The sequence below is a fragment of the Neolamprologus brichardi genome, chromosome 10, assembly GCF_056152115.1.
Source record: "Neolamprologus brichardi isolate AB-2024 chromosome 10, ASM5615211v1, whole genome shotgun sequence".
In the NCBI taxonomy this organism is placed as follows: domain Eukaryota; kingdom Metazoa; phylum Chordata; class Actinopteri; order Cichliformes; family Cichlidae; genus Neolamprologus; species Neolamprologus brichardi.
The window spans coordinates 23,594,101-23,620,216 of record NC_142113.1 but is presented as its reverse complement, the minus strand read 5'-3'; the positions used below and the strand labels follow the sequence as shown (position 1 = coordinate 23,620,216).

Here is a 26,116-nt window from a genome sequence, read left to right as displayed (position 1 = left end):
CCATCAGTGCTGTACTTTAAATGTTGGTATCGATCAGATACCAACTAAATGTGGGGCCAGTATTCCCCACACAATGCAAAAAACAACACTTTTAACTTATAAAGAAAGTTAATGTAGAGGAGAGCATGTGTGTTATGACCTATGAGTTGATTCATGATCGATTAGCAAATTCTGAACACATTTTAATGATCACTAAATGACAGTGACTTTTACTATTCACAATAATTGGTTATACTTTTGAAACTGGGTTTTGTGGAAACCTAAAATATAAATGTGCCTATTTCTAAACAACTCTTCTGTTGTTTAAATGTGCTGTAGGCTATAAATCAAATTGACGTCATATTCAGTACAACGAGGTTTACACATTTTTCATAGTGGATCTTTTAGGTATATTTCTTTGTATTTCCCCATAAATAATTTACGCAGTTAGGTGGGCAATATACTGAACTTAGAGGATAGAAACAAAGTATTGATTCTATCATGCTACTATCAATCCAATACCAGCATTGGTATCAATACTATTGATATTTAGATTGATCCGCCCATCTGTAATGACCATAAACCAGCCTTCTGCTTGTAAAACATTCACAGTGCAGTCTTACACTGCCATATAGAAAACATCCCCTTTTGAATGTGGTGAGTGAAAGCTTATAATTTTAATCCATGCAGGCTGATATTGATTAAAACTAACTAAACATCTGTTTATTTATTTAATTAAATTATAAATAATAATCCATGTATACTATTTCATAGATACTGTATAACTTTTAATTTGTGAAATCAACCTTTTATGCAGTGTGGCAAATGTTTAAATAATACAAAGAACAATTAGGGCCGTGTTAAGAATAAACTAATATTATTGATCATTTTGAGAATAAAGTTGAATTTCAAGATCAAAGTTGAAATCCTATTTTGAGAAAAAAAGTCAAATTTGGTGATTACAGGTGTTTCAGGACAAAATGCCATGACTGCTATATACATTCTACAAAATGCCTTGTGCAGATGAATTAGTGAAACAAATTGATCAGCCGTCTTATAGTGTATTGTGATACAACGTACATCCTCTTCATTGCACGAGGTTGCAGTCATCGATATTCCTGCATCTGTCCATTGGGAGGCATTTCATTTTGTATACATTCGTTCAACTCTTCAACGTTTATGTGTTTTTTCCCTTTTCTGTCATCTTTTTACATCCTTTATACTTATCACCACACTGTGTTTATGTGATAAATTCTTAGTGTGCAGAAAACAGATTATGAAGTATGATTTTACTCACTCATCTACACAAGGCATTTTATAGAGTGTATAGGGGGTATAGGTTTGTCTTAATCTCCACATTAATTTTTTTTTTTCTCAAAATAGTATTTCGACTTTTATCTAGAAATTTTGACTTTATTCTCAAAGTGATCAATAGAAAAAGTAGAAGTAGAATCCGTAGAATAAACTAGGGCAGGCATACCTTCCAAAAAGTGTGACATGATTCCAAATGTTGACCTCTGTGTTACAGAAACAATGATTTTCATCTACATCAGCATCACAATTCTGGCAACAACAGCCCTGGCAAAAGGTATTTAATTTTATAGTATATTGTACTGTTTTCAATACAGAAAATGTTGATTGAATTTGTAAATTTCAGTTTTGTTTATAGAATATAGTTTCATTTCATTCCATATTTTACATAAAAAAATTTGTGTTTATTTCTTGTTTCTTTTAGGGTCAGTTGAATGCATTTTCTCAGAATCTCCTGGAACCCATTATTGTTTTGGAGCCGTAGGTCAGTCGCTAATTTTTCATCTGTCACATAAAATTGATACTTCAATGAGAGTTATGAAGGATAACAAAAACTGGGTTGTAAAAACTCACAATAATAGGACTATGATTTTAAATCATGAATATGTAAATCAACCAAGTGGCGTAAATAATGGAACACTGAAACTGGGTAAAGCCATGAAGAAACACTCTGGATATTACCAGTTGGAAGAACATGACTCTAGAGGAAAGTTACTGAAAAAAGCGAATGTATCTCTAAAAATATATGGTAAGTTTTTATTTTATTCGGTTGTTTGCTTCAAACTCAAGCTAATCATTATTATTGATTTATAGAATGGATATGTTTTATTAAAATGAGTTTTAAAAAACCAGATGTTGTAAACCAAGTACATTAATTGTATAGTTGTTTTTTATTGGATATTACATATATACATATAAATGAGACTAAATTAAATGTTAATTCAATAAAAAAAACCTCATTGCTTTAATCTTCAAATCTGCAAAAGCAAAAATATTTTACTCCTTTATACTTTACTGTGCAAATTTAAAAAGTAATGTAAATGTACATGCAATGTACAGTAAAACAAATATTTGACCTGAATACTAAATCAAAATTTGAATAATAATAATGGATTGGATTTATATAGCACTTTTCAAGGCACCCAAAGCGCTTTACAATGCCACTATTCTTTCACTCTCACTTTCACACACTGGTGGAGGCAAGCTACAGTTGTAGCCACAGCTGCCCTGGGGCAGACTGACAGAAGCGAGGCTGCCATATCGCGCCATCGGCCCCTCTGGCCATCACCAGTAGGCGGTAAAGTGTCTTGCCCAAGGACACAACGACCAGGACAGAGAGCCCGGGGATCGAACCGGCGACCTTCCGGTTACAGATGCGCGTCCCAACCCCTGCTCAGGGGGTCAAGGCCCCAGGATCATGACAAAACCCTTATGGCACTGAAATATCTGAAACTGAAACATCTCTTTGCATTATTATATTAAAGTCTTTACCTTACAATATAAAGCACCTTGAGGCAACTGTTGTTGTGATTTGATGCAGTATACATATAACTAAATTATACCTGGAAATCCAAAATTGTAACCCTTGAATGTTATTTATCTATTATTATACCACCAGTGTGTGAATGTGAGAGTGAATGAATAGTGGCATTGTAAAGCGCTTTGGGTGCCTTGAAAAGCGCTATATAAATCAAATCCATTATTATTATTATTATTATTATTATTATTATTATTATTATTATTATTATTAGTCAAATTGCTGTTTAAAAAATATTTCCTCAAATGTGGGACAAATTAAATGTATATTTCTCTTAATACTTGGTGATATTTCCCTAGAAACCTTTTTGTGACTTAAAAAAATGCAAAATTAACTTATACTATATCTTATTTGTCTTTTACACTGCTTACATGATATGATTACATGTCTTCCAGCTCCAGTGTCAAAGCCAACACTGTCTCAGACGTGTTTGTCACCAGAACAGATGAAGATCAGCTGCTTCTCTGAGGGAGATGGAGTACAATTAATTTTGAGTTTGGATGGTCAGATACTTATACAAAGCAATGACCACAACCAGTCCCTAACCATTTGGACAGCCGAGTTTCCAAATGTTACCATCATCTTAGATGGAAAGCTGACTGGAAACCTTATGTGCCAAGTTTGGAATAATGTCAGCAGAGATGAAACCGTTATTCCCCTGGCAGCCTGCAGTGGTAGAGTATTTAAACGTAAGATTTTCTGAGACAACACTACATATTTTCTTTCAAAGGGAAATTGGATTTGAATTTATATGCAGTAAAATAAATCATTTACCATATGGTTTTGGTTGTTGCTTGTGAATTCTTGTGGGAAAAAGTTAGTACACATCTCCTGTGACTTCAGATGTTACTGTATGTTGAAGAAATGGATGGCAAATGGAACTATTTGGAAGCACTTTAGTATTTTGGAATTTGTCATGATATTCAATATTGTTTGACATTTGCTTTTGCATTCTAGGTTCTGTTACAACCTTGACAGTACCTTTGGTAACCAATGTCATCATGCTGTTTGTGGTTCTGATTCTGGTTATAGAACATTTTTGTAAGAAAGCAAGACCGACAACTGTTAATGAAGGTAAGTGAAGTATTTAAAACTTTGCTTTGAAAAATGTGTTTTTTTAAACAACATAGCTTCATCCAAAGCACAATACACTTTTTGTTTATTTTCCTCCGCAGGTAACTTTGGCACTCATGTTATCTACACAGATGTTAGAGTGATTGCAAATAACAAATGAAATAAAACCAACTCAGGAAAATCAGCTGGGAAATGATCCAGCTCTGACCCTGAAGTGGTTAAGTAGTTGTATGGATGGGTTTTTTTTCTCTAAATTTTGTTTTGTTATTGGTAATTACTCTAAAATTTAGCAATTTAAACAACTAAAATGGGTAACAAGGATGAATAATGTTTATTGTTGTGGACATGTATTAGGATATTACCATCAATGTACAATATTCATTTGCAACAAACACAAATGTTCGCACGATAGGAAATATCAAATGAAATAAAACCAACTCAGGAAAATTAGCTGGGAAAGGATCCAGCCCTGACCTTGAAGTGGTTATGTAGTTAAGATGTATGGGTGGTTTTTTTCAAATTTTGTTTTGTTATTGGTAATTACTCACAAAGTTTGCTGTGGACATGGTCTGAAAGTGTTGTTATACTGTGACATTAGAGTTTTCAAGAAGATCAGTGCTCGTGTATTAATCAATACTATCAATGTACAATATTCATTTGCAACAAACAGTGTAATCTTTTGTCACTTCCACCGTTTGTCACCGTTGTAGACAGACAGGCAGGTTATGCTCTGCCACAGCATGCTCAGCTGGTTCTAATACATGGAAAACTGGCAAGCTGCTGGTCGCTGGCTGTGCAGAGTAGCACTGTAGCCGATCTGAGCAGACAGTCCAGACTGTGCCGAACTATTCCAAGCAAATAAATGGTAAGCTCTGGAGCAGTGCAGTGGCATTTCTTATCTTGTTTTGGACAGCTGTGTGGTCCATTTCAAAATGCATAGTGACAGAATGAGTGCTTATTTTTTTCAAACATATGTTTTGTTTTTTTTTTAAATTCATTTTAACAAGTAATACCACACTTTATCCAAATTTTATTTAATTTTTTTCCATAATGTTCCCCTTCATTAATAAATGATTAAGATATTAGATATTGTGTTATGTGTTACACCCTTTGTTTATTAGTAGGCTCTAAAGTATATTTTCTTTCACTAGCTCTAATAAAATAATCTAAATAATTTGTAAAAAGAACTAAAAAAAACCCTCTTAAACTTTATCCCAAATACTTATTTGGTTGAATCTAACTTGTAAACTGAAAATTAATAACTTTTAAGAAATTTGTTTTTTGTTATAAGTTTTGTTGTTGCAGAATGGGATACAAATCTTCAGTATCAGTATTCTACTATTGTCTCTACAGATGTATCTACAAATGCATGCTTTTCTTCCCCATATATACACATATACATGTATGTATCTTCTATAATATTAGTAAACCTTGATGATGAAGATGAAAGTGTTTTTATACATTTTTAAACAGGGGGTCCTACATGGTGCTAGATGTCAGGATGATCTTGTATTACTGAAAGGCATTTTTATGAATTTACAGCATTTTGCCTCATTTTACTGTGGTGTTATTTTGTTTGTGTCTCTAGTCTGTCCGTAACATGAGGAGCTTTAATGTTCAAAAGTAAACTCTGCATATGCTTTTTAATTTTTTTAATCATTCAGTCAAACTTAGTGTACTTTAACCACATCTCTTTCTCTTACATTCTATCAGTAGATCTGTGTTGTATTGTTTCATCGTAGATCAAAATTAACACCTAAAGCAGAGATAGTGTGAATGGAACAAGTTGTGGTTTAAGCACACAAACGCACACAAACACGTCTTTGGTTTTCATGTCTAATGTGAAACTTCCTGTTAGCATCTTCTACCAAACTTTGGTGCACTAGCTGGTACTGCATGCCACATAGCTTTGTTATGTTTTCAGGATTTTGCAATTTTTTGATTCACAATTAATGACATTACTGTAAAGGTATGTAAAGAAACAATTTTAGGGTCAAATCTCACTGATTTACAAATTAACACAACTCATAAATATTGTGTTTTACATCCGATTGCCTCAAAGCCCTACGACATCCTCCACACTATGCACTTGAACATATAAAAGTGATGAGCACCTCTTTTGTTGAATTTTGAGTGTTTTACTCAACTTTGTTACATCTGTGGTGTTTCCGGTTCAACGTGACTGCCATAAGAAATGAATGGGCCCACTTTTACGACCTGCTAAACAACCCACTGAATGACCCGTTGAACTACCCACTGAACTGAATTTGGTGGTGAAAAATGTTTCGTATGTTAACTTAAGAGCTGTTAAAACTAACTGGTTGATTGTGACTGGAACACTAAAGTAAGGGGGGTGCGGGTACATACAACAGGAGGGTTAAGGGCACGGTAAGTTTATAGTCTGATTTAATTTAGTAATGCCCCACTGTGGGCATATCACAGGTCCTACTTGCACATGCTTTCTACATTTACTGAAATGACAAAATGTATTTATAATCCTATGAATGCAAGCAGTCAAGTAAGGATTTCTGTTTTACTCTCAGTTAGCTGATTCTAAATTTCCCCTATCATAGGGGGGAAAGTAGTTTATTGACATTCAGGGTTGAACTGGTAATCTGGCATACCCAGTGTTTTCCTGGTGGACCAACACTTTTGGGCCCCTGTGCACCAGCCGTACAAGCACTGACAGCATCCCATTTGTTCATTTATGAGAAAACAATTAAAAATAAACTAATAATAGATGAAGCAAATGTGTCAAATTAACCAGCTGTGGAGAAGTGAGTAAGAGAAGAGGAAGATTAAATATTTAGGAACCCTGGCCACTGAATAGAGGGAGTGACATAATTAGGAAGGGAGAGATTGAAGGATTCAGGTAAAATGGATGGCTACTTGGTCCATGAGCCATGTCAAACAGCTAAAGTGTAGCTTTAAAAAAAACAAAAACATTTTTATTGGATTTTGTATATACATCCTATGGCACATATGGCAGGAAAAAAGCAATAAAAACACAAGACACTCAAAAACAAACAAACAAAAAAACAAAAACAGTACAGGTTACTGCGTACATTCCCAAATTTAGTTACATAGTTTTCATTACCTCACTCTATCTCCACTTCGTCAACTTCCCCATTTTTTAATAGTTCCAAAAAACATCTTCCAAATGTCAAAAAATTCTGAAGGTCTTTTCCTTATCACATAGGTCAGTTTCTCAAGAACTAATCTTAATGTGACATTGTTTAACCTTTGGCCAAAAGAAGGGCCACCAACATTCTTCTAGCATACTCCAATAAAATGTTTGGCCTGGAGTAAGCAAAGTGTAACCCAGTAGAGAAAACCACTTTTGTTATTATTCTGGTCCATGTGGAATTTTCGGTCATTTTGGCTAGGTTTTTTGTTCGTGTGATAAAGCAACTAAGATTCTGCATTCTGGATGGATTACACTGGATTCTCTCCGGATCGAGATGGCAAACCTGTGCCCAGACTGAACTGTTGCTGAAGAACTCATTCTTCTCCCTTAAGAGAGGCATCAAAGTGGTAACACACAAACCACAAAACTAAGGAAAAAAAAAGAACTGGACTAATAAGGAATCCTGACCTGACTAATGACCAAAAAAGGACAACTGAAATATTGAGCTCAAAAGGACTGTTTTTGGGGTTATTTTTGTTATGTTATGACCAATCCAAGCGCTGGATGCAGTGGATCGCGAGTCTGGCAGCTTAGATCCGGTCCTGGCCGACACCGCCACCACTCTCACTGGCGTGCGGAAACAAAGAAGTGGAGAGGAGCTTGCAAAGAAAAGCGTCTGGACTTCTTTAAGTTGCTTGAAGACGTTTCACCTCCCATCCAAGAAGCTTCTTCAGTTCTAAGGTCAAATGGTGGGGAGTCCCAGATTTAAACCTAGTGGGAGTGTCCCCCCACAGAGGGACAAAAGGACCCCCTGATGATCCTCTAATCGCCTGAGCCAAGGTGTGAAACTGGGTGTGGGTCCCAATCACCCAGGGTTTCGGGTGAGCTCTTTGTGAAACCTGGCCCCACCTTATCATGCGAATTCCTGAGGTCAGATGGCCCAGGATGTGAGTGGGCGTTAAGGCATCTGGGGAGGGAACTCAAAACTGGATTATAGATGGCAGACAGTTGGTGTCGTAAACCACCGCCTCTGTTCAAAGATGGTCGCTCACAGTGGACATAAATGGCTAACTTTGATAACTATCAAACCAATTTATATCAACTACATGCATAACATGTAGTTAATATAATTTCCTTTTAGCATAGTACCTAAATGTTGCTTTACCCATGTTGACTGAGTAAGACTTGACTTCATATTGATCGGTGTACTTAGCTAACACCTCTACTAATAGCCAAAATGCAGTTTATTGTTGTTGTCGCTGATACTGTTAATGAGTAATGAGCGATTTTTAGTGTCTGCATCGATTTTATCATTAATCATAGTGCTAATGTACTAAAACAAAGCTTTGAAGGAAACTTGCTGTGGCTAATAAAAAAAAATGGAGATCAAAGTGAAAAACGAGAAGGATAATTTTTAATGAAAGGGTTCAAAATCATTTTTATTTCTCATATATTACTACCTATCATAAAGCCTGATCTTGTAATAATAAAACAAAGGCAGTTTTGTGAATTTACAGCCTATCAAACCACTTTTATAATGGTGTTTTTTCCTTTAGATACTAGACTTGTACATAGCACTGCTTCAAATCTAAAAGTCAGTATCGCTAGTGCCTACCTTGACAGTCTAAATGAGTACATCTGAAAACGATGTCCAGCACATAAGGAACATTCATGCTTAAAAGTATTCTATATAAGGTAGTGTAATCACATCTCTTTCTCTTTCATTCTGTGTAGCGGTTCTGTTGTCTATGTAGATAAAAATAATCACCCTCGTTTGTTACCGTTGTAGGACAGTGAGAATGGAACAAGTTGTGGCTTAAATAGATTCTATCACGCATTGTTTTTTCTACTGTCTACTTCCTGTTTGTTTCTTTTAGCAAACTTTGTTAATGTTGCTGAGTTCACATGCAGGACTTGAACCCCCTCTTATACTCCTAGGGCATAAGAGAACTCTTACTGCACAACACACAGCTGATGCTTTGTTGTTATATTTAATATACTAATATGCAATCAAGCACAGGCTCAGGGTAGCATGGTTTTGATCATCTTTTCTCTCCATACATTTTTCTTCTTCTAAGTTAATATTGGTTTCTGTCCCAATAATTTGTGTTAGTAAAACTATGTCCAGTTGGTTAGTGATCACCAGTTTTTCTGTCTGTATCTGGAAGTCCCCAATCCCACAGGATCTTAGATGGGTGTTCTCAACCACCCTAAGGGCGCATCCCGTTTTGACCTCTGGTCTTCTAGGCCATACTCACCATGGTATTTTTCCTGTATACCATGCCCGCCAGTTGGTTATGATGTTCCATTGATGCCATGTCTGCTACAACCTTGTATCCTGCTGTTATGTGCTAGATTGTTTCAGGGGCACCTTTGCATAGCCTGCACCTGGGGTCTTGTCTGTGTGGTAGACCCCAGACTGTATGGATCTTGTGCTTAGAAATGTTCCTGTACTACCATGATTAGTCATGATTAGCCATGATCTTCTCTTTCAGGTCAGCTAATACTTTGATCAAGTAACACTTTGTCAGTTTCTCTTGTGAAGACAGGTAAAACTTTTTTAAGTCTTGAGGTCCTATTTAGTTTTCAATTTTATTGAGGCATGGAAGATCCTGACTTTAAATGTGGTCACACAAAATATTTAACCAAGAATTACAAATACTTATTACAAATAAGTAGTTATAACAGCTTACTTAACACACTTTCAACACAATCTCAATTAAACAAACAACTAGCTCATTTCATAATCTATATGTTTCTAAATGTACATCTAATTATGTTGCCATAATAACATTTACTTGATAGTATGGACCAAGTACTACATCAACTACAAACAAGTCTTAAAAAACTCTTTTTTTATATAGTTAAATCATATTTTATAAACTAAACAAAGTTTTATTAAAAATGCTTGTTCATCCAGTCATTCCCTTGTCTCTGTCTTGTAAATACATGCTAGCAACATTATGTCAAGTTGAATTCCCAGTAAAAACAAGAATGGACATGATCTTGTTTCAAAAATATATTTGATAACCATATCAGGAATATCTTACTATCTGATTTGGATACCTGTGTTTTTCTCATTTGCTCATGGCTCAGAGTCCTTCGGCTATTTTTCTTTGCAGAAAGAATAAAAGAAAACATATAAAGATGCTGTTGGAAAATAACTTTAATAATAATTTTGCAAAACTGATAATAAAGAGAGAGAACCATTTCACAAGGCTTTTGTAAAGTTGTGATACTATAAAATGATTACCCACTGTTTCTGAATACTACATGAATATTACAACAGCCCACTGTCACCATAATGACAGTAACACATTCAGGACTTTAGTAGAACTGCACGAAAATAGCTGCTTCCTCAATTATCTCTACACAAGACAGTGAGAAGACATATACCACCCAGCTGTCAGTGGGAAATTCACTGTCCGTTCAAGCAACAAAAAGGACCTCGTACTTTAAATATGGTGAGTACCTTTTACAGTTTTGACTGTTCCAATTGCAACATCAATTAACAAACAAACAAAATTCTGGTATTTCAAAAATGCTAATTATGGAGATAATCCACAAATTATGAATAACATTATGCATATTTCTATATTATTATTGCAAATATGAAAGTGTTGTTTTTTATACAAAAGTAAACCTGAATCTGGTTGACTGAGTATTAGGGCCACATTAAGAAAAAAAAATGTATTGATCATTTTAAGAATAAAGTCGAAATGTCAAGAAAAAAGTCCAAGTAGTATATTGAGAAAAAAAAATACAAATGTGGAAGAGTTGGCTGGAAAATGACCAAGGATGTATGTTATATCACAAGACACAATATATCAGCTGATCAATTTGTTACAAACTCAAACTCATCTACACAAGATGTTTTGTAGAGATATGGCAGCTGTGGCAATTTGTCTTGAAAAACAACAGTTTTCTCCACATTTTGATTTTTTTCTTGCAATAGTATTTCGACTCTTTAATCAAAATAGAATTGCAACTTATTCTCAAAATTATCAGTAATATATTTTTTTAATGTGGCCCTAATGCTCGTAGGTTGTCCGATATACATGTCACTATTGTTAAGAGTTTGATTCTGCCTTGACAGAAAATGATATTGACCAGCATGATCATTGCAGCTCTGACAACTGCTCCTCTGGCACAAGGTATGCTTTAACAATTACAAACCACTATGTCATTCATCAAAATTACTATAAACATTAAAAAAGATACCAATATTTAATATTATGTAACACCAGATAACTATGTCTTTAATACTGATACTCACGCAGCATTGCCTCAGGCATTTAAAATATAACAAACGAATGAATGCAAAAATTAATACATACATAAATAAATAACTTTCATTTGCAGTTCCTGTTATTCATTTTTTAAAATTTATCCAAAGTATCTGGTTTTCAATTTAGTGAATAGTTGCTGGTATTCATAAAGTATATCACAAGTAACTAAAAACAATAATTTTGCCTTTTTGTATTTTTAGGTTTTTACTTTTCTTTAATATTTTTCTTTTCTCTCTCTATAGGGTTTTCAGAGTGTAATCTAACTCAGCCTAGATCCCATAGGTGTTTTGGAATATTGGGACAACCACTCAGTTTTTACTTACCTACTAGTCTAAACACAATGACCGGATTGAAGAAGAATACGGATATTATTTTAAGCTTAAAAAATTACTCCTTACTAAATATAAATGAAAAATACAGGAGTCGTTCTACATTCTTCACAAATGGAACATTTATGCTCAGCAATGCAACAAAAAATGATTCTGGAGAGTACAAGATGGAAATACACTCATCTAATGGTTTGTCATTGCACAATATAATCGTAGAATTGGACATACTAGGTAAGACAACAATTCCTATTTTCTTCATATAATATATGTGTAACAGCAATAAGGCATATGATATGGATTTACTGTAAAGGAGAAAATAAACAAATTTCATTACAAATGAAATGTCTTGATGCATGCTCACCGTTTTCAATGGGAGAAACATTTGAAAACGCTCCGTCCAGATGAACAGAATCAACCCTTTGGGGTACATTACAAATCGTTTTAAATGTTTCGTGCCTAGATTAAAAATGTTTGTTTTCAAGCAGTTTGTCTAAAAGTCAAAATTTGCCACCTGCATTTTCTTTAGTGAGTTTTCAAAGTCCCTGGAAGCAGAGTTTCTATAGTATTTTTATATCAATTATTTTGATGTAATACTACTCTTTATTTTTTTATACACTTAATAACTAGTTGCATAGATGACATATACAACTGCTGTGTTGCATCTTTTACTGCAGACAGCTCTTAAACATACTTTGTGAACTGCAGTTATGCAGTACATTTATCAGCTAATGTCTCTAAAGAAGTAATTTGTTTAATAGTTTCTTTTACTGGAATTTAAATAAAAACTGATATAGGAAACAGTTTCCAGTTGGCATCACATTTTTAAGTGACTATATATATTTTTTTCAGCCCCTGTGTCAAAACCAGCTATATCACAGACGTGTTTGTCAACAGAACAGAAGACAGTGAGCTGCTTCTCTGAAGGAGATGAAGTAGAGTTCACTTTGTTGTTGCATGATAACTCACTGATACAGACCAGACCCAAGAAAACAGACAAACACAACGTTTTAAACATTACCATCAGCTTACATGGTCAGCTGATGGGAATCTTGACATGTATTGTTCAAAACAATGTCAGCAGAGAACAAAGAGTCATCCGCCTTAGAAACTGTACAGGTAGAGTCATGACATTTTATTTTATCTGAATATCTTTAAATATATATATATTTTTGGTTTGTGTATTTTGTTGTAGCTATTTGGTATATGTGTGTGCTTTGATTTATTTTACAAAAAAAAAAAAGAAAGAAAATGATCTTGCAACTCCATGGATAGCTTGCATTTTTAGTTTATAGAAGTTTACAGTATTATGCACCAAATTCAAGTATGCATCTTGGGCTTGAGGTCGTGTAGCCCTCTAAACAAGAGTGCATTATCTCAGTTCCTTATTAATGTTGTTTTTTATATCTTCTAGATACAGTTTCTCACCTCTCTGTTGTGAATGTGGTTGTTGTGACAAGCATTTCCATTCTACTTCTGGTTTTGGCCCTATATCTTGGTATGAAATGTTTCAATAAGACAACTAACCCCATCACCGTTAATGAAGGTAAAATATACATGTTCACTTAATGTTCTTGTCTTTATAAACTAGTATAAAATTCTGGACAGTTTTCTTGACATTTCTGAAAACAATAATAATTAATACAAATATTTGGAAAAAACTAGTAATTGGAAATTGTGCATTTATGTATTGGGAATATGTACCTTATTTTACCATTCTGTATAATGTAAATAACAACAAAACAATATTATAATTCTTTAACTATGCAGTTAAAATGTCTTTTTTTTTTTTTTACTTATTTCAGTTGATGCAGAAGAGGATGTAGTCTACTCAGATGTCAGAGTGAAGCAACAAACAAAGAAAACAACAACCACTTCACTTCAAAATGCAAATTAATTTTCTAATGAAACATGAGAAAATGAAATTACATATATTTTCTCTGTACATAACAAATGCTTAAGGTTAAACCCTGGCTTCTCTCCTTTCCATGCAAAATATCGCTGGGTGAAATACTAACCCCAAGTTGCTCTGTGATGCATCGTAGTATGAATCTTGTGAATGAAAAGTGCTGTGTGTGAATGAGGCAACTTGTATAAAGTGATGTGATAGAGTAGAAAAGTGCTATATAAGAACCAGTAAATTTATCTTGTTTTTGTTTATTGTTTTTTTTTTTTTTTTTTTTTTTTTACTATTTTGCCCTATCTACAATAGAAATGTCTTTTTAAAAAAAAACAAAACAAAAACAAAAACAAAAAAACAATGTGTCCACAGTAAAGTGAATGAATAAATAAATAACACCGGACATTTTTTCTGTTTTTTGTAACAAAAACTTTCTGCTTTATATTTATATATATACACAGGGGACGCAGTGCTAATGGAAGTTCATTCACTTACACCTTTCTACACATATATCCATGCATGTTTTTGCATTAACCAGGGTTTCTATAAATATAACAACAGAGGTTGTGCACACTGCACAAGCAAGATATGGCAGGAAACAAGTGACACTTGAATTCTGTGGTTACTGCAGAACATGTTTCTGAACATGAAAGGATGGCACTGCAATGTGTTTTTTTAATTCAAAATTGAAATTTAAACACAAAATGATTATCGGTTGTTCCTGTCAGAGAACAGTGTATTTAAAACGAGATACAAAAGGGCAAGTCAGACAGAGATCACCATGACTGCAACACCCATATATGTCCTGTCTGCTCAAATCCAGATAAATGCAATCAAATCGATTCGGCAACGTTTCATAATACAGATGAACAATGACTCAAAACATATAGTCAATGCAACCCAGGCCCTTATTAAGGCAACGAAGTAGAATATGCTTGTATAGCCAAGTCAGTCACCTGACCTTAACCCAGTTGAGCATACATGTCACTTGTTGATGATGAAACTTGAGAAAGAAAGGCCCACAAACAAACAGCAACTGAAAGCAGCTGCAGCAAAGACCAGGCAGAGCGTTAAAAACAAGGGAACTGAGCATCTGGTGACGTCCATGAGTTCAAGACTTCAGGCAGTCATTGCCAGCAAAGAGTTTTCAGCAAGTATCAGAAATTAACTTTTTTTTTTCAATTCAATTCAATTCAATTTTATTTATATAGCGCCAAATCACAACAAAAGTTGCCTCAAGGCGCTTCATAGATACAGAGAAAAACCCAACAATCATATGACCCCCTATGAGCAAGCACTTTGGCAACAGTGGGAAGGAAAAACTCCCTTTTAACAGGAAGAAACCTCCGGCAGAACCAGGCTCAGGGAGGGGCGGCCATCTGCTGCGACCGGTTGGAGTGAGAGAAGGAAAACATGATAAAAGACATGCTGTGGAAGAGAGACAAAGGTTAATAACAGATATGATTCAATGCAGAGAGGTCTATTAATACATAGTGAGTAAGAAAGGTGACTGGAAAGGAAAAACTCAATGCTTCATGGGAATCCCCCGGCAGCCTACGTCTATTGCAGCATAACTAAGGGAGGATTCAGGGTCACCTGGTCCAGCCCTAACTATATGCTTTAGCAAAAAGGAAAGTTTTAAGCCTAATCTTAAAAGTAGAGATAGTGTCTGTCTCCCGAATCCAAACTGGAAGCTGGTTCCACAGAAGAGGGGCCTGAAAACTGAAGGCTCTCCCTCCCATTCTACTTTTAAATACTCTAGGAACAACAAGTAGGCCTGCAGAGTGGGAGCGAAGTGCTCTAATAGGGTGATATGGTACTACAAGGTCATTAAGATAAGATGGGGCCTGATTATTTAAGACCTTGTATGTGAGGAGCAGGATTTTGAATTCAATTCTGGATTTAACAGGAAGCCAATGAAGGGAAGCCAAAACAGGAGAAATATGCTCTCTCTTTCTAGTCCCTGTCAGTACTCTTGCTGCAGCATTTTGGATTAGCTGAAGGCTTTTCAGTGAGTTTTTTGGATATCCTGATAATAATGAATTGCAGTAGTCCAGCCTGGAAGTAATAAATGCATGAATCATGCATTTATTACTTAATGCAGTTGACATAATGCAGTTACTTAATTTTTGCAGTTGCTTTTGAGGCCCTGAAATGAAGACATTGTGTTAAAAAATGCTTTAGTTCCTCATTTTTATGCAATATTTTTATTGCATCTGTAATGAGAGCTTGAACTTTGTAAAAAAAAAAAAAGAAGAAGAAAAAGAAGAAAAAGTTAAAAGGTAAAATCTTATTCTTAACTGAAAAGACCTGTGCTTGTTCAGCGTGTGCTTCAGCTGTTAAACTGATAGGCAAAGAAATGAATTAACTGGATCAGTTTGTTAAAAATCTCCTTGCACAGTTGTCACTACAGGGTTCTGTATCTAGTTATAATGAGTTTTTTTTTTTTAAGTCATGTATTTTCAGTGCATACAGCTTTTTGCCTGCACCTTAGAGTCTCAGTATTGTATGTAATAACCTGCAACTTGTGAATAAGGATGATTGTTTTCCTTTACTTATATTAGTTTCTGTTTAGTGGTTCTGTCATATTCTGGAACAATCTGTAAACTTTAGTAGTAAATGTAAAAACAGTTTGAGAAGTTTGAGCTGCAAGAAATGCAGGGATCAGCACTCACCTCATGAATCCAGTGTTATGTACAAATAACCGGAAGCAATAAAATAAAATGGAAATCCTCATGAATCCAGTGTTATGTACAAATAACCGGAAGCAATAAAATAAAATGGAAATTAATAATTTACTAGCTGACATGACATCAAAGCACTGAAAACACATGAAAACTCCTGAGTTACAGCTTCTTTCAACAGACTGTCTGTTAATATTAACCCTGGGATGAAGCATTACAGGCTCACCACCAGGTGGCGCCAGTACCAGTGATTTTAGCCACCAGCTGCCTAGTATGCTCAAGTGTTAGTTGCATACATACAAAGCAGACTTACATGGAGAGACTACACATGTATGCTGTAAGTACATGTTTATGTCATTTTTTAGTCTAAGTATAGTGTAGCTTTGTAAAAACTGGACTCTTATTGTTAATGCAACAACTGCTAGCTCAGTTTATGCTTCAGCTATCAAACACATATACCAAGTGACAGAAATGAGCTAACTGGTAGGTTCAGCACCTATCTGGCAGCCAGCGTGATGCACCTGAAACTGATAGTAAAACCTTACAGCAGTGTGTTGCAGATAATTTGATTCTATCCGTGTAAGATAGACAGAAAAAAATAGACTTTTTAACTCGTTTTTTTAACTCAATCTTGTAGAGTGAGAGGATGGCTGAGGAATGGAGAATTGCACTGGTACCGTTTATTAATAAATCTAGTAACGTACAGAAGTGGATGAGCCATACCATGATGATAAAGGAAAGTTTTGCAGCTAGGTTAATAACAGAGAAAATGACTAGTGAGCAGCAGTTAAGCGTAATGCCAAGAAAGAGCACTACAGATACAGTTTGCATTCAGGGAGTTGATGTAAAAGTATAGAGACGTTCAGAAGGAGCTTCACTGTGTCTTTGTGAAATAATTTCCCAAAAAGTATAAACAACTCTAACTACACTAACATTATTCTATTACTTTATACCAGATCATTTAACTAACCTTAATATATTATAATCAGATCTCTCTCCTTGCAGTTTATATGATATTGTACCCCTCTCTTTCTCACTCTGTGTGGGTGTGCTAGTAGATTTTCTTTGTATTTTTAAACATAAACTTCAATCAGTCAGTGAATCTGCAACAAATTTAAAATGGAAAGAGCTGTGGTTTTAACCTAACATAGTTTTAACATCCCACATTAGGGTGTCAACTGATACTTGCTGTAAACCATGTTGATGAGTTCACATTGCAGGGCGTGAGAATAAAATCCCTTTAAAGGCATATAGTGCTTTATTGGTATGTTCACAGAGATTCAGAGAAGCATGCAGTATCACAGTCAGTCTAGTGAGAATATAATATGGGATTATCTGGGACATATTCCATGATTTTCCATGATTTAAAGGAACCCTCAATGCTGTCTTTCTGCATATATTTTAAAGCACACCTTAAAGCATTCTCTTCTGTTACCAACAGTTTAACTTTGAGATGATTTTGTGTGAACTGTGGAACGAGCTTCCTTTAGAGATCAGACAGGCCAGTTCTTTATCTGTTTTTAAGTCACTCTTGAAAACCCACCTCTTTACCCTGGCCTTTGACACCATGTCAGATGTTGGTTTTTTATTTTTATTTTTATTTTTATTTTTTATTTTAGTTGTTTTTAGGTGATTTCATGCTGTTTTATCTTGTTTTTGTTTTAATATAGGGCTGTTTTAATTTTATGTTTTATGTGTTTTATTTATTTATTTTGCTGTTTTCTGTTATTCTATTGTTTTAACTTATTTTCTGTACAGCACTTTGTTCCTGTGCTGGGTATTTTAAAGTGCTTTATAAATAAAATTGGATTGGATTGGATTGGATGATTTTCTGGGCTACACTTAGTAACTGTAAGTAAAGTTACTCTTTTTAAATTCCATCCATATAGCAGCTCAAAAATGCTTGATATTAAGAACATGAGAAATAAAGTGTCTGAATAGCATCAAAAGTAATACTCTAATTTGTCTAATTACTATATTTACATGTTTGTATAAGTAAAGACAAGTATGATGAGACACTAAATACTTGAGTAAGACTAACATGACTTTAAATACATGCTTACTCATTTCTGTCCAAACCACAAGACAAAAACAGCAGCCCAAAGCCCATCATACCTGCCGCCACAGAGAAGAACTCCAGGTGCTGGTAAGTAACGCTAAACTTAATTTTCATCGGTGAAATTACTGTACTATAAAAACAATTTTAAAAAGATTTCAAAGATCTATTGATTATGATTGTAAAAAATACTAGATAATACAAGACGAAATGTTATGAAACCCTTTTGATTGGTCACCATAGCTTTGGTGTCCACAGTTCAAACAATATGTCATAAATCTGTTGACCAGAACTACAAAATTTAAGCTTAAAGTAGCGATTTGAAAACAGACTAAGATTTTAAAAGTAGTAATATTTTGTTCGATAGGATAGCCCTAATATGGTGTTCAAGAAAAGAAATGTGGCCTCTACCAGCAAGCACAGAAAAAAACAAAGTAAAGAATAAAAATGTTTTTCTAAGCCAGATATTTATAATTATCAGCCACATAACAATTAATATAACAATTAAAATGATAGTTGTTGACTTATTAAAATAATGGGAAGTTTTATACTGTGGGTATCTGATATACAGATACAACCCACACATATGCACACAGAACTTTAACTAAACGTTGTACTGTTGTACCGCTGGGTATTTACAGTTAGCACTTGATGCTAAACATGTCATGTTGTTCTTATCCTTCTGTTTTGTAACTACATATTTGCTAAATTACTTTATGTTGTGGAAATGTTTCAGGAAGATCTTTGATGAACATGTCAACTATATCTTATAATCTAATTTGGATATTTGCATTTTTAATCATCCAGTTCTCATCATCATGTTCATGTGCATTCTTGTCTTGGTATATGCAAATAAAAAGTGCACAAACAAAAGCAAGAAGCAGCATTGTTGATTAATGTCAGAGAATGACTCCTGTTAATTCATAATGGGCTAACATGAACACACATTGAATCTGTCATAAAGCTTGGTAACTGCTCTCAAGGGATTAGCTGTAGCACAGGTCATTGGTGAATGCAAGATACTGAACCCCAAGTTTCTCCCAATGTGTTTGTCAGAGTTGGAATGTGTGTGCAACTGTAAGATAGTAAGATCGAAAAATTGTGTGTGTATGAGACATGTTGTAAAGTTCTTTGAGTGCTCAAGTGGAAAAGTGCTATATAAAAACAAGTTTATTTAATATCTACATTGAGTCTAGTGCTCTGGTTGTGCTGAAGGCAAATAAGGTTTTCCTCGATTTTCTTCATGAAAGGGAAAAAAGACCAGAAATATACCATCCAGGTGCCAGTGGTGAATTCACATGCCAAAGAGTAAGAAGTGATCTTCTTTTAAATGTGGTGAGTGACTGTTGTCATGGCGACATTAGTTAAAAAGCACGCAAATGTCTAGTATGTCAATAGTTGTTGCATTATTTTCCAAAGTAAGAATAGTTTCTATTTATCCATTATGTAGCTAATCCACACGTTTGATAGTACACTACACATGCAAAATAATCTGATTCTGTCCAAACAGAAGATGATTTTGATCATCATCATCATCGCAGCTCCAGCAATGACCGCTGTGGGACAAGGTACACTTCAACTATTAAACAGTATGTAGAAGAACAAAATAAATCTACAATGTTAAGTCATTATTAACCTCCTAAGAACTCTTTCATGGCATGCATTTTTAATTTCTCTTTGCTATTTGGGCTGATTGGGACCTGATGAATGTAAAAATAAAGAATTACCAGACTTTTATTTTTTTGACAAAAACGAGATCCACATATGAGGACATTGGTTTTAAATTTTAATAATTCAGTGGCAATATACTGTCCTCGTAAGTGGATATCAGGCCCTTGTAGAGTAAAATTCAGTTTTTTGGTCTAGACAACCCAAATGTTGAATGATGTCCACATATGTGGACCAGGTCCTATGACGTTAAAGCATTTAAATGTTTTGTCTGATGAGAGAACATTTCTCTTTGATATAGTGCTGTACAACATTACATCAGATAACAGTGTCATTAATACTATTACTCAAATTCCATACACATGGATTTTGTCAGTAACTATTAATCAGTTACATAGATACAAAGTTAATGGTTTTCTGTTTAGTACAAATAAATGATAGTTATTAATTTCCCTCTTTGTATACATTTGTTTATTTATTTATTTTCTTACCAGGGTCTTCAGAATGCAATCTAACTGAACCTGGACCCCAGACGTGTTTTGGAGTTTTAGGAGAACCACTCGTTTTTTACCTACCTAACAAGCCACATATAAAGACAAGCTTGAAAAAGAGTACAGATAACATTTTAACCTTAATAAATGCTACATTAATTAGTCTCAATGAAAAATACAAGAATTGTACTACAGTCTCCACAAATGGAACATTTAAGCTCAACAAAGCAATAAAAAATGACTCTGGAGAGTACAGCATGGAAACACACAGTTCTACTGACGGTGTGTTATTGCACACAGTTAACATCCATCTACATATACTCGGTAAGACCAACAACTTATTGACTTATTGAATAACATCTGTGTAATAACAATGTACATGTCAAAATGCGGTTTAGAGCTAAAACTGGAAATTTAAAAAGCAGGTAGTTACATGAACAGTTTATAGATTGTATTTATTGTTGTTCTTATTGCTGGTTATATATTATAAGTGAGTTATCAGATTATTATTCATTTTGTGCACACATTTTATATATGTAAGCTATGAGTAAGCACTTACATAAACCCTGTATTGACATGGATTTAAACTCCTTAGAGTAGCAGTGAATGTCATATTGCAGTTGATACTGTGTCTATATGTGACTATGTGTTTGTTTTTTCAGCTCCTGTGTCAGAACCAGCTGTTACGCAGATGTGTTTATCACCAAAACAGATGACAGTCAGCTGTTTCTCTGAAGGAGATCAAGTAGAGTTCATTTTGTCTTTGGATGATAAGTTGTTGATACAGACTACAGCCAACGGTATAGAAAACCGCAACATTTCAAATGTTACCATCAACTTACCTGGTCAACTGATGGAAAACCTGACATGTGTTGCTCAAAATAATGTCAGCAGAAAACAAAATATCACCCACCTTACAAGCTGCACAGGTAGTGTGAAATATATGTAACAGAAATGAACATGTTAAATGTATTGTAAAGCTAAATATATATTTGGATAATCAAAGACATTAATAACCTGTAACATTTTTTAGTAGCATAGATCTGTTTTTTAAAGTTATCTATGCTGACAAAGTCTCCCAAAGATAATTTTTTTTGCAAAATTCAGTTTTTTAAAAACTAGAATAACTTAGCAGGTACCACTAAAAACAGAGTTTCTGTAGACATAGATGATAGTTTGCAGAGCTGGCAGTGGATGTTAAATTGCAATTCGTACTGCATACATGTGTGACCACATGTTTGTCTTTCAGCTCCCGTGTCAAAACCAGCTGTATCTCAGATGTGTTCGTCACCAGAACAAAGGAAAGTCCGCTGCTCCTCTGAAGGAGATGACGTAGAGTTCATCTTCTTATTAGATGATAACTTGTTGATAAAAACCCAACCCAACATTTCAGAAAACCACAACATTTCAAATGTTACAATCAGCTTACATGGTCAACTGCTGGGAAAGCTAATGTGTATTGTCCAAAACAATATAAGCAGACAACAAACCATCATCCACCTTATAAGATGTGCAGGTAATATAAAAAAAATGTTCTACTTAGATATTCATGTATTTTATATTTTTAATTATTTTGTTTAGTTTATGTATTCATAGGCATTGTTCTAATTAAGTTATTTATATCAATCTTATAGGTCTATAGTGGCAAGTGGCTTGAGGCCATTATATCCCCATTATCTCAGTACATTCTTCTTAATGTTTCAATTTCTAGGTAATATTTCTGACCACTGTGTTGTGACTGTGGCTGTGGTAGGAAGCATTGCCATTCTACTCATTCTGGCTGTGTTTCTTGGTATCTGGAAATTCCAAAAGACTGGCATTATGACTGTTAATGAAGGTAATATTTTAAATTAACTATATTGCTGCTATCAATTTTGTCTCAGTGAGTACCACACAGGAATGTATGCCAAATTGTTATAAAACCTTTACAGTAAGCACCATTATTTGTATTGCTTCTGTACTGGACCACAAGGGATTTTAAGTAAAATAATCAATATGTGATTGAAATGCTGCCTTTCACATTTAATTTAATGAGTTTTACAACAACAACATTTTTATTAAATGATTAGTAATTACAGTCACTTTCTCCTCACCTGTAAAAGACTGATGGGTTATTGTTGTCATCCTGACAAGCGGTGGGCAGGTGGGTTTATCAATGTGATAACTCGAGAATAAAGCAATGTAGGAGTTTCAAATTGATATCTTTCGTGTATCTACAAAAAAAATCACAACTTTTGAGAACAAAGTGACGTGGGATTTTGAAAGTTAGAACATAGGTCTATCTACCTTGACGCTGAGGGTACCACTGGCCAGTGGAGGTTTTTTTTTTTTTTCCAGTCTCTCGCTTTCAGAGGATCAAAATTTACTAGAAAACTAAAATGATTTAAAGTGTAAGGATCAGTTTTATACTTCAGTCTTGCAGTAAGACTGCCTTCAACCCATAAACATTACCATGGTATTTTCTTTCCTTGTGATGCCATTTGCCCACAACATTGCTTTCACCTAATCATACAGTGTGGTATGCTTGAGCTCATGAGCGATTTCACTCCTTTTCCATACTTTCCTTCTCCCTTCTGATACAAGTTAATTTTGGTTTCATATGTCCAGAAAATTTCTTTCAGAAATGTGCCAGCTCTTTTTAGATCAAATCTCGCCTTACTCTGCTTGAGTGTAACCAGTGGTTTTCAGCTTGTTATGAACTTGTTATGTTATTTATTTCCACTCAGGAAGGTTGATTCCTGAATGGTCTTGATTGTAGACCTTGACCGTGATACAATCATCTCTTTATGTCCTTGACTTCTTTAGATATTGTCGAGCTCATGAGGTGTTGTGTAGGTAGTGTTAGGGATCATATGTGGATAGATGGTAGTGGCAAAAAGGATGAAAATAACTGGAGTAAATATATACACTATATAGCCAAAACTAGTTACTCACTCATCCGCATAATGGAAATTAGGTGTTCCAGTCACTTCCATGGTCACAGGTGTATAAAGTCAAACACCTAGCCATGCAGACTGCCTATATAAACATTTTTGAAAGATTAGGTCTCTCCCAGAACAGAGCCTTCCAAGCCTTGCCTTAACCCCCCCCAGTGCAAAGTGTTGCAAGCAGTTGTGTAAAGCACACCACCTGGATTATTTTTGTCTTTTTTCCTCTTAATGATGGCCTCCCTTACTTATACTGACATCTATTTGAGCATTATATTTAAATTACATCAAAAAGCTATAAAATACAAATTTAGAGCCTTTTTACGACTTTAGATATGATGTCTGCTTCATTTTTCCGGAAATAAAAAGGAAACAGAACCTGGTCATGATCCTACTTTTCCATTCATTGTGTAATTAATTGATTAGAGGCTTTGTAATTAATCTTGATTAATTGCATTTAATCGCACAAGAAAATGTTTTTTCATTTAAAGGGGTTTTATTAGGCAATAGAATCAAATAAAGACATGGACATTAATATTGTAAACTCTCTCTCTTTTAATTTCTGAAAAGAAGAAATAGGGTTTAAACTGCATTTGAATTCAAAACAGAGAAACAAAAAATAATATCCCTGGCCAAAATTGGGCAGACTTAAAAAGAAAGTGCTATTTTAAGTGCTTTACGTACATTTTCAAAGTGGTATTGTCTTACTTTGGAATTTCAACTTCTTAAAAAAATAAGGTAGAAACATGTGACCTGCAAGTGAGAACAGTCTCTCACATAGGACAGAAGTGGCAGGATACTTGTAGGCCAGGACAGACAGCTGTGGGTGGGTCCCTGCTCGACTGGACCACCACTGCAGCAGGCAGTCTTTCTGTCGCTGATGGTGGATTCTGCTCTGTACAGACTCAGGGCCCTGTTACTCAGGGCTTCTTCATCTGAATCAGAGTCTGAAGACAATGAAGAGAGGAGGAGGCACCTTGTCTTTGCTGGCTCCTTTGTGGTGGCATCTTTACACTATTCCTGCAGCAGGGCCTCAAGGCTGGTTCAAACCTCTTCTCGCTCCCCTCGCAACACACTTGAAATCCTTAAAACGTGGGTCAAGCACAGTAGCTATCTTGAGCCACTGATGGTTGAGTGTAGCTACACGTTGGGATAGGTCCTTTGTGAAGGCAGTCTTAAATTTCACCATGTAGTTTGAGTCATAATTGGAGACCTCCACGGTGTGATGCAGGTGGCAGAAAGCAGGTAAAACCAATGAACATGAGACATATGTCTCACCTCCAAGAAGCTCAGTCACAAATCTGTAGTAGACAGCTCAAGAAAGTAATTATTAATCTACACAATAACTGTTAACTATGGATCTTTTTGAAGAAACAGTAACAATAAGTTAAAAAAAAATAGTTTTATTTACCTGCATGGCTCAAGGACAGTCGCCAGCTTTTGGAGGTTTACCAGCTCTGATGGAGTTAAAATCACTAGCTTGTGCTTTTGGTAAATGGTAAATGGCCTGTATTTGTATAGCGCTGTTTTTGCTGCTTGTTTGTCCAAAGCAGCAAAAACATCCTGTATGAGTGTCTCTTTCTGTTGCCCCAGTCTTGTTTGCTTCTAGTGTAGTTCCTCCACATTAGCAGGGCTGTCTGTAATGCATCTAATTTTGTTTGATTTTCAGTGTCATGAAGCTGTTGAATTTTACTTGAAATAGTCTTCAAGTAAAAGTAGCTGGAAAGTTAGATCACCTGACGCTAACTGTAGCACATTTTCTAACCCCTTATCTTCTACCACTGATCATGGTCTACAGTCCAGAGCAATCTATTTTGTGAGAGAACTTGTAAATTTGTCCGATGTTGACTTACATTTTTTTCCTGAAGCCAGTCATTTCATCAAGTTTAGGCTGTCGACACAATTGTTGGTACTCAAACTGACACTGCTGGAGCTAGCAGCTCCCACAGTTTCTGTGCTCGCTGCAACATATTTTGCATTTAGATGGTACCGTAAGGTTGAAGTGCTTCAGTGGTATCCAAACTCCTTTTTGCACAGTTTGCACAAAACCACACTTTTTTCAAGGCTTCCGTCAGGTAGTCTTTTGAAATGAAATTTGCCTCCGATCAGTCCTAGCAACACGCTTTCTTCTGATTCTTTGTAGCTCTGATGTGTGCATCAGTGTAATTGTTATACCAGAAAATCCAACATTGATAAAAGTTCCCCTTTGCTTGGAATGCAAAGTGTGATTAAATGCGTTTTTCCCACTTTTTTTCTAATTAATCGCAATTATCTCGTTAAATTGCTACCCCAAATAATTATCCAATTTTGGGCCTAATGCCTTAAATTAAAGGTAATTAAAACTAAAGTCTTTATTTCAATCACAGTTTTTTGTTTGATTTAAAATCCACTGTGGTGATGTACAGAGCCAAAGCTACAAATATTGTGTCATTGTGAATGTTTGTGAAAACCTTCTTGCTACAAGTTTTTGATGTACAATATTAATCTCCTATGATTATACAAGACACAGATTTCTCTTTCTACTTCTTTCAGATGATGCTGAAGAGGATGTTGTCTACTCAGATGTTAGACTGAAGCTGGATGGAAGAGAAACAAGAGAAACACCACCTATTTCAAATCAAGATGAAAGTTAATGTTGACTTTTGGTCAAGTAGCTAATAAAACTATGCCAGTTTAGCAGTTCCAGCTGTGCAGTTAATGTAAAGGTAAACATATTTTACAAGTACTCACTGGATTACTTTAATTTT

At 34.9% G+C, this 26,116-nt stretch overlaps 2 protein-coding genes and 1 pseudogene across 2 annotated transcripts; 2 read left to right on the top strand and 1 right to left on the bottom strand.

The window, feature by feature from the left end:
• The first annotated feature begins 1,510 nt into the window (after positions 1-1,510).
• Positions 1,511-13,540, top strand: LOC118453807 (uncharacterized). The gene is made up of 6 exons (XM_087846741.1): positions 1,511-1,567; positions 1,715-2,038; positions 3,223-3,501; positions 12,496-12,762; positions 13,058-13,189; positions 13,449-13,540. The coding sequence occupies exons 1-6, from the start codon at positions 1,513-1,515 to the stop codon at positions 13,538-13,540; spliced, it is 1,149 nt and encodes a 382-aa protein (XP_087702867.1). The 5' UTR covers positions 1,511-1,512.
• Positions 13,541-16,540: 3,000 nt separating this feature from the next.
• LOC118453806 (uncharacterized) lies at positions 16,541-26,002 on the top strand. Its single transcript, XM_087846903.1, has 11 exons — positions 16,541-16,564; positions 17,669-17,679; positions 18,050-18,078; positions 18,313-18,373; positions 19,534-19,618; positions 19,794-19,851; positions 20,446-20,766; positions 21,105-21,371; positions 21,692-21,958; positions 22,154-22,279; positions 25,902-26,002. Exons 1-11 carry the CDS (start codon positions 16,541-16,543, stop codon positions 26,000-26,002), a joined length of 1,350 nt encoding a protein of 449 aa, XP_087703029.1.
• On the bottom strand, positions 24,058-25,245 carry LOC148100944 (E3 SUMO-protein ligase ZBED1-like; annotated as a pseudogene).
• Positions 26,003-26,116: the final 114 nt, after the last annotated feature.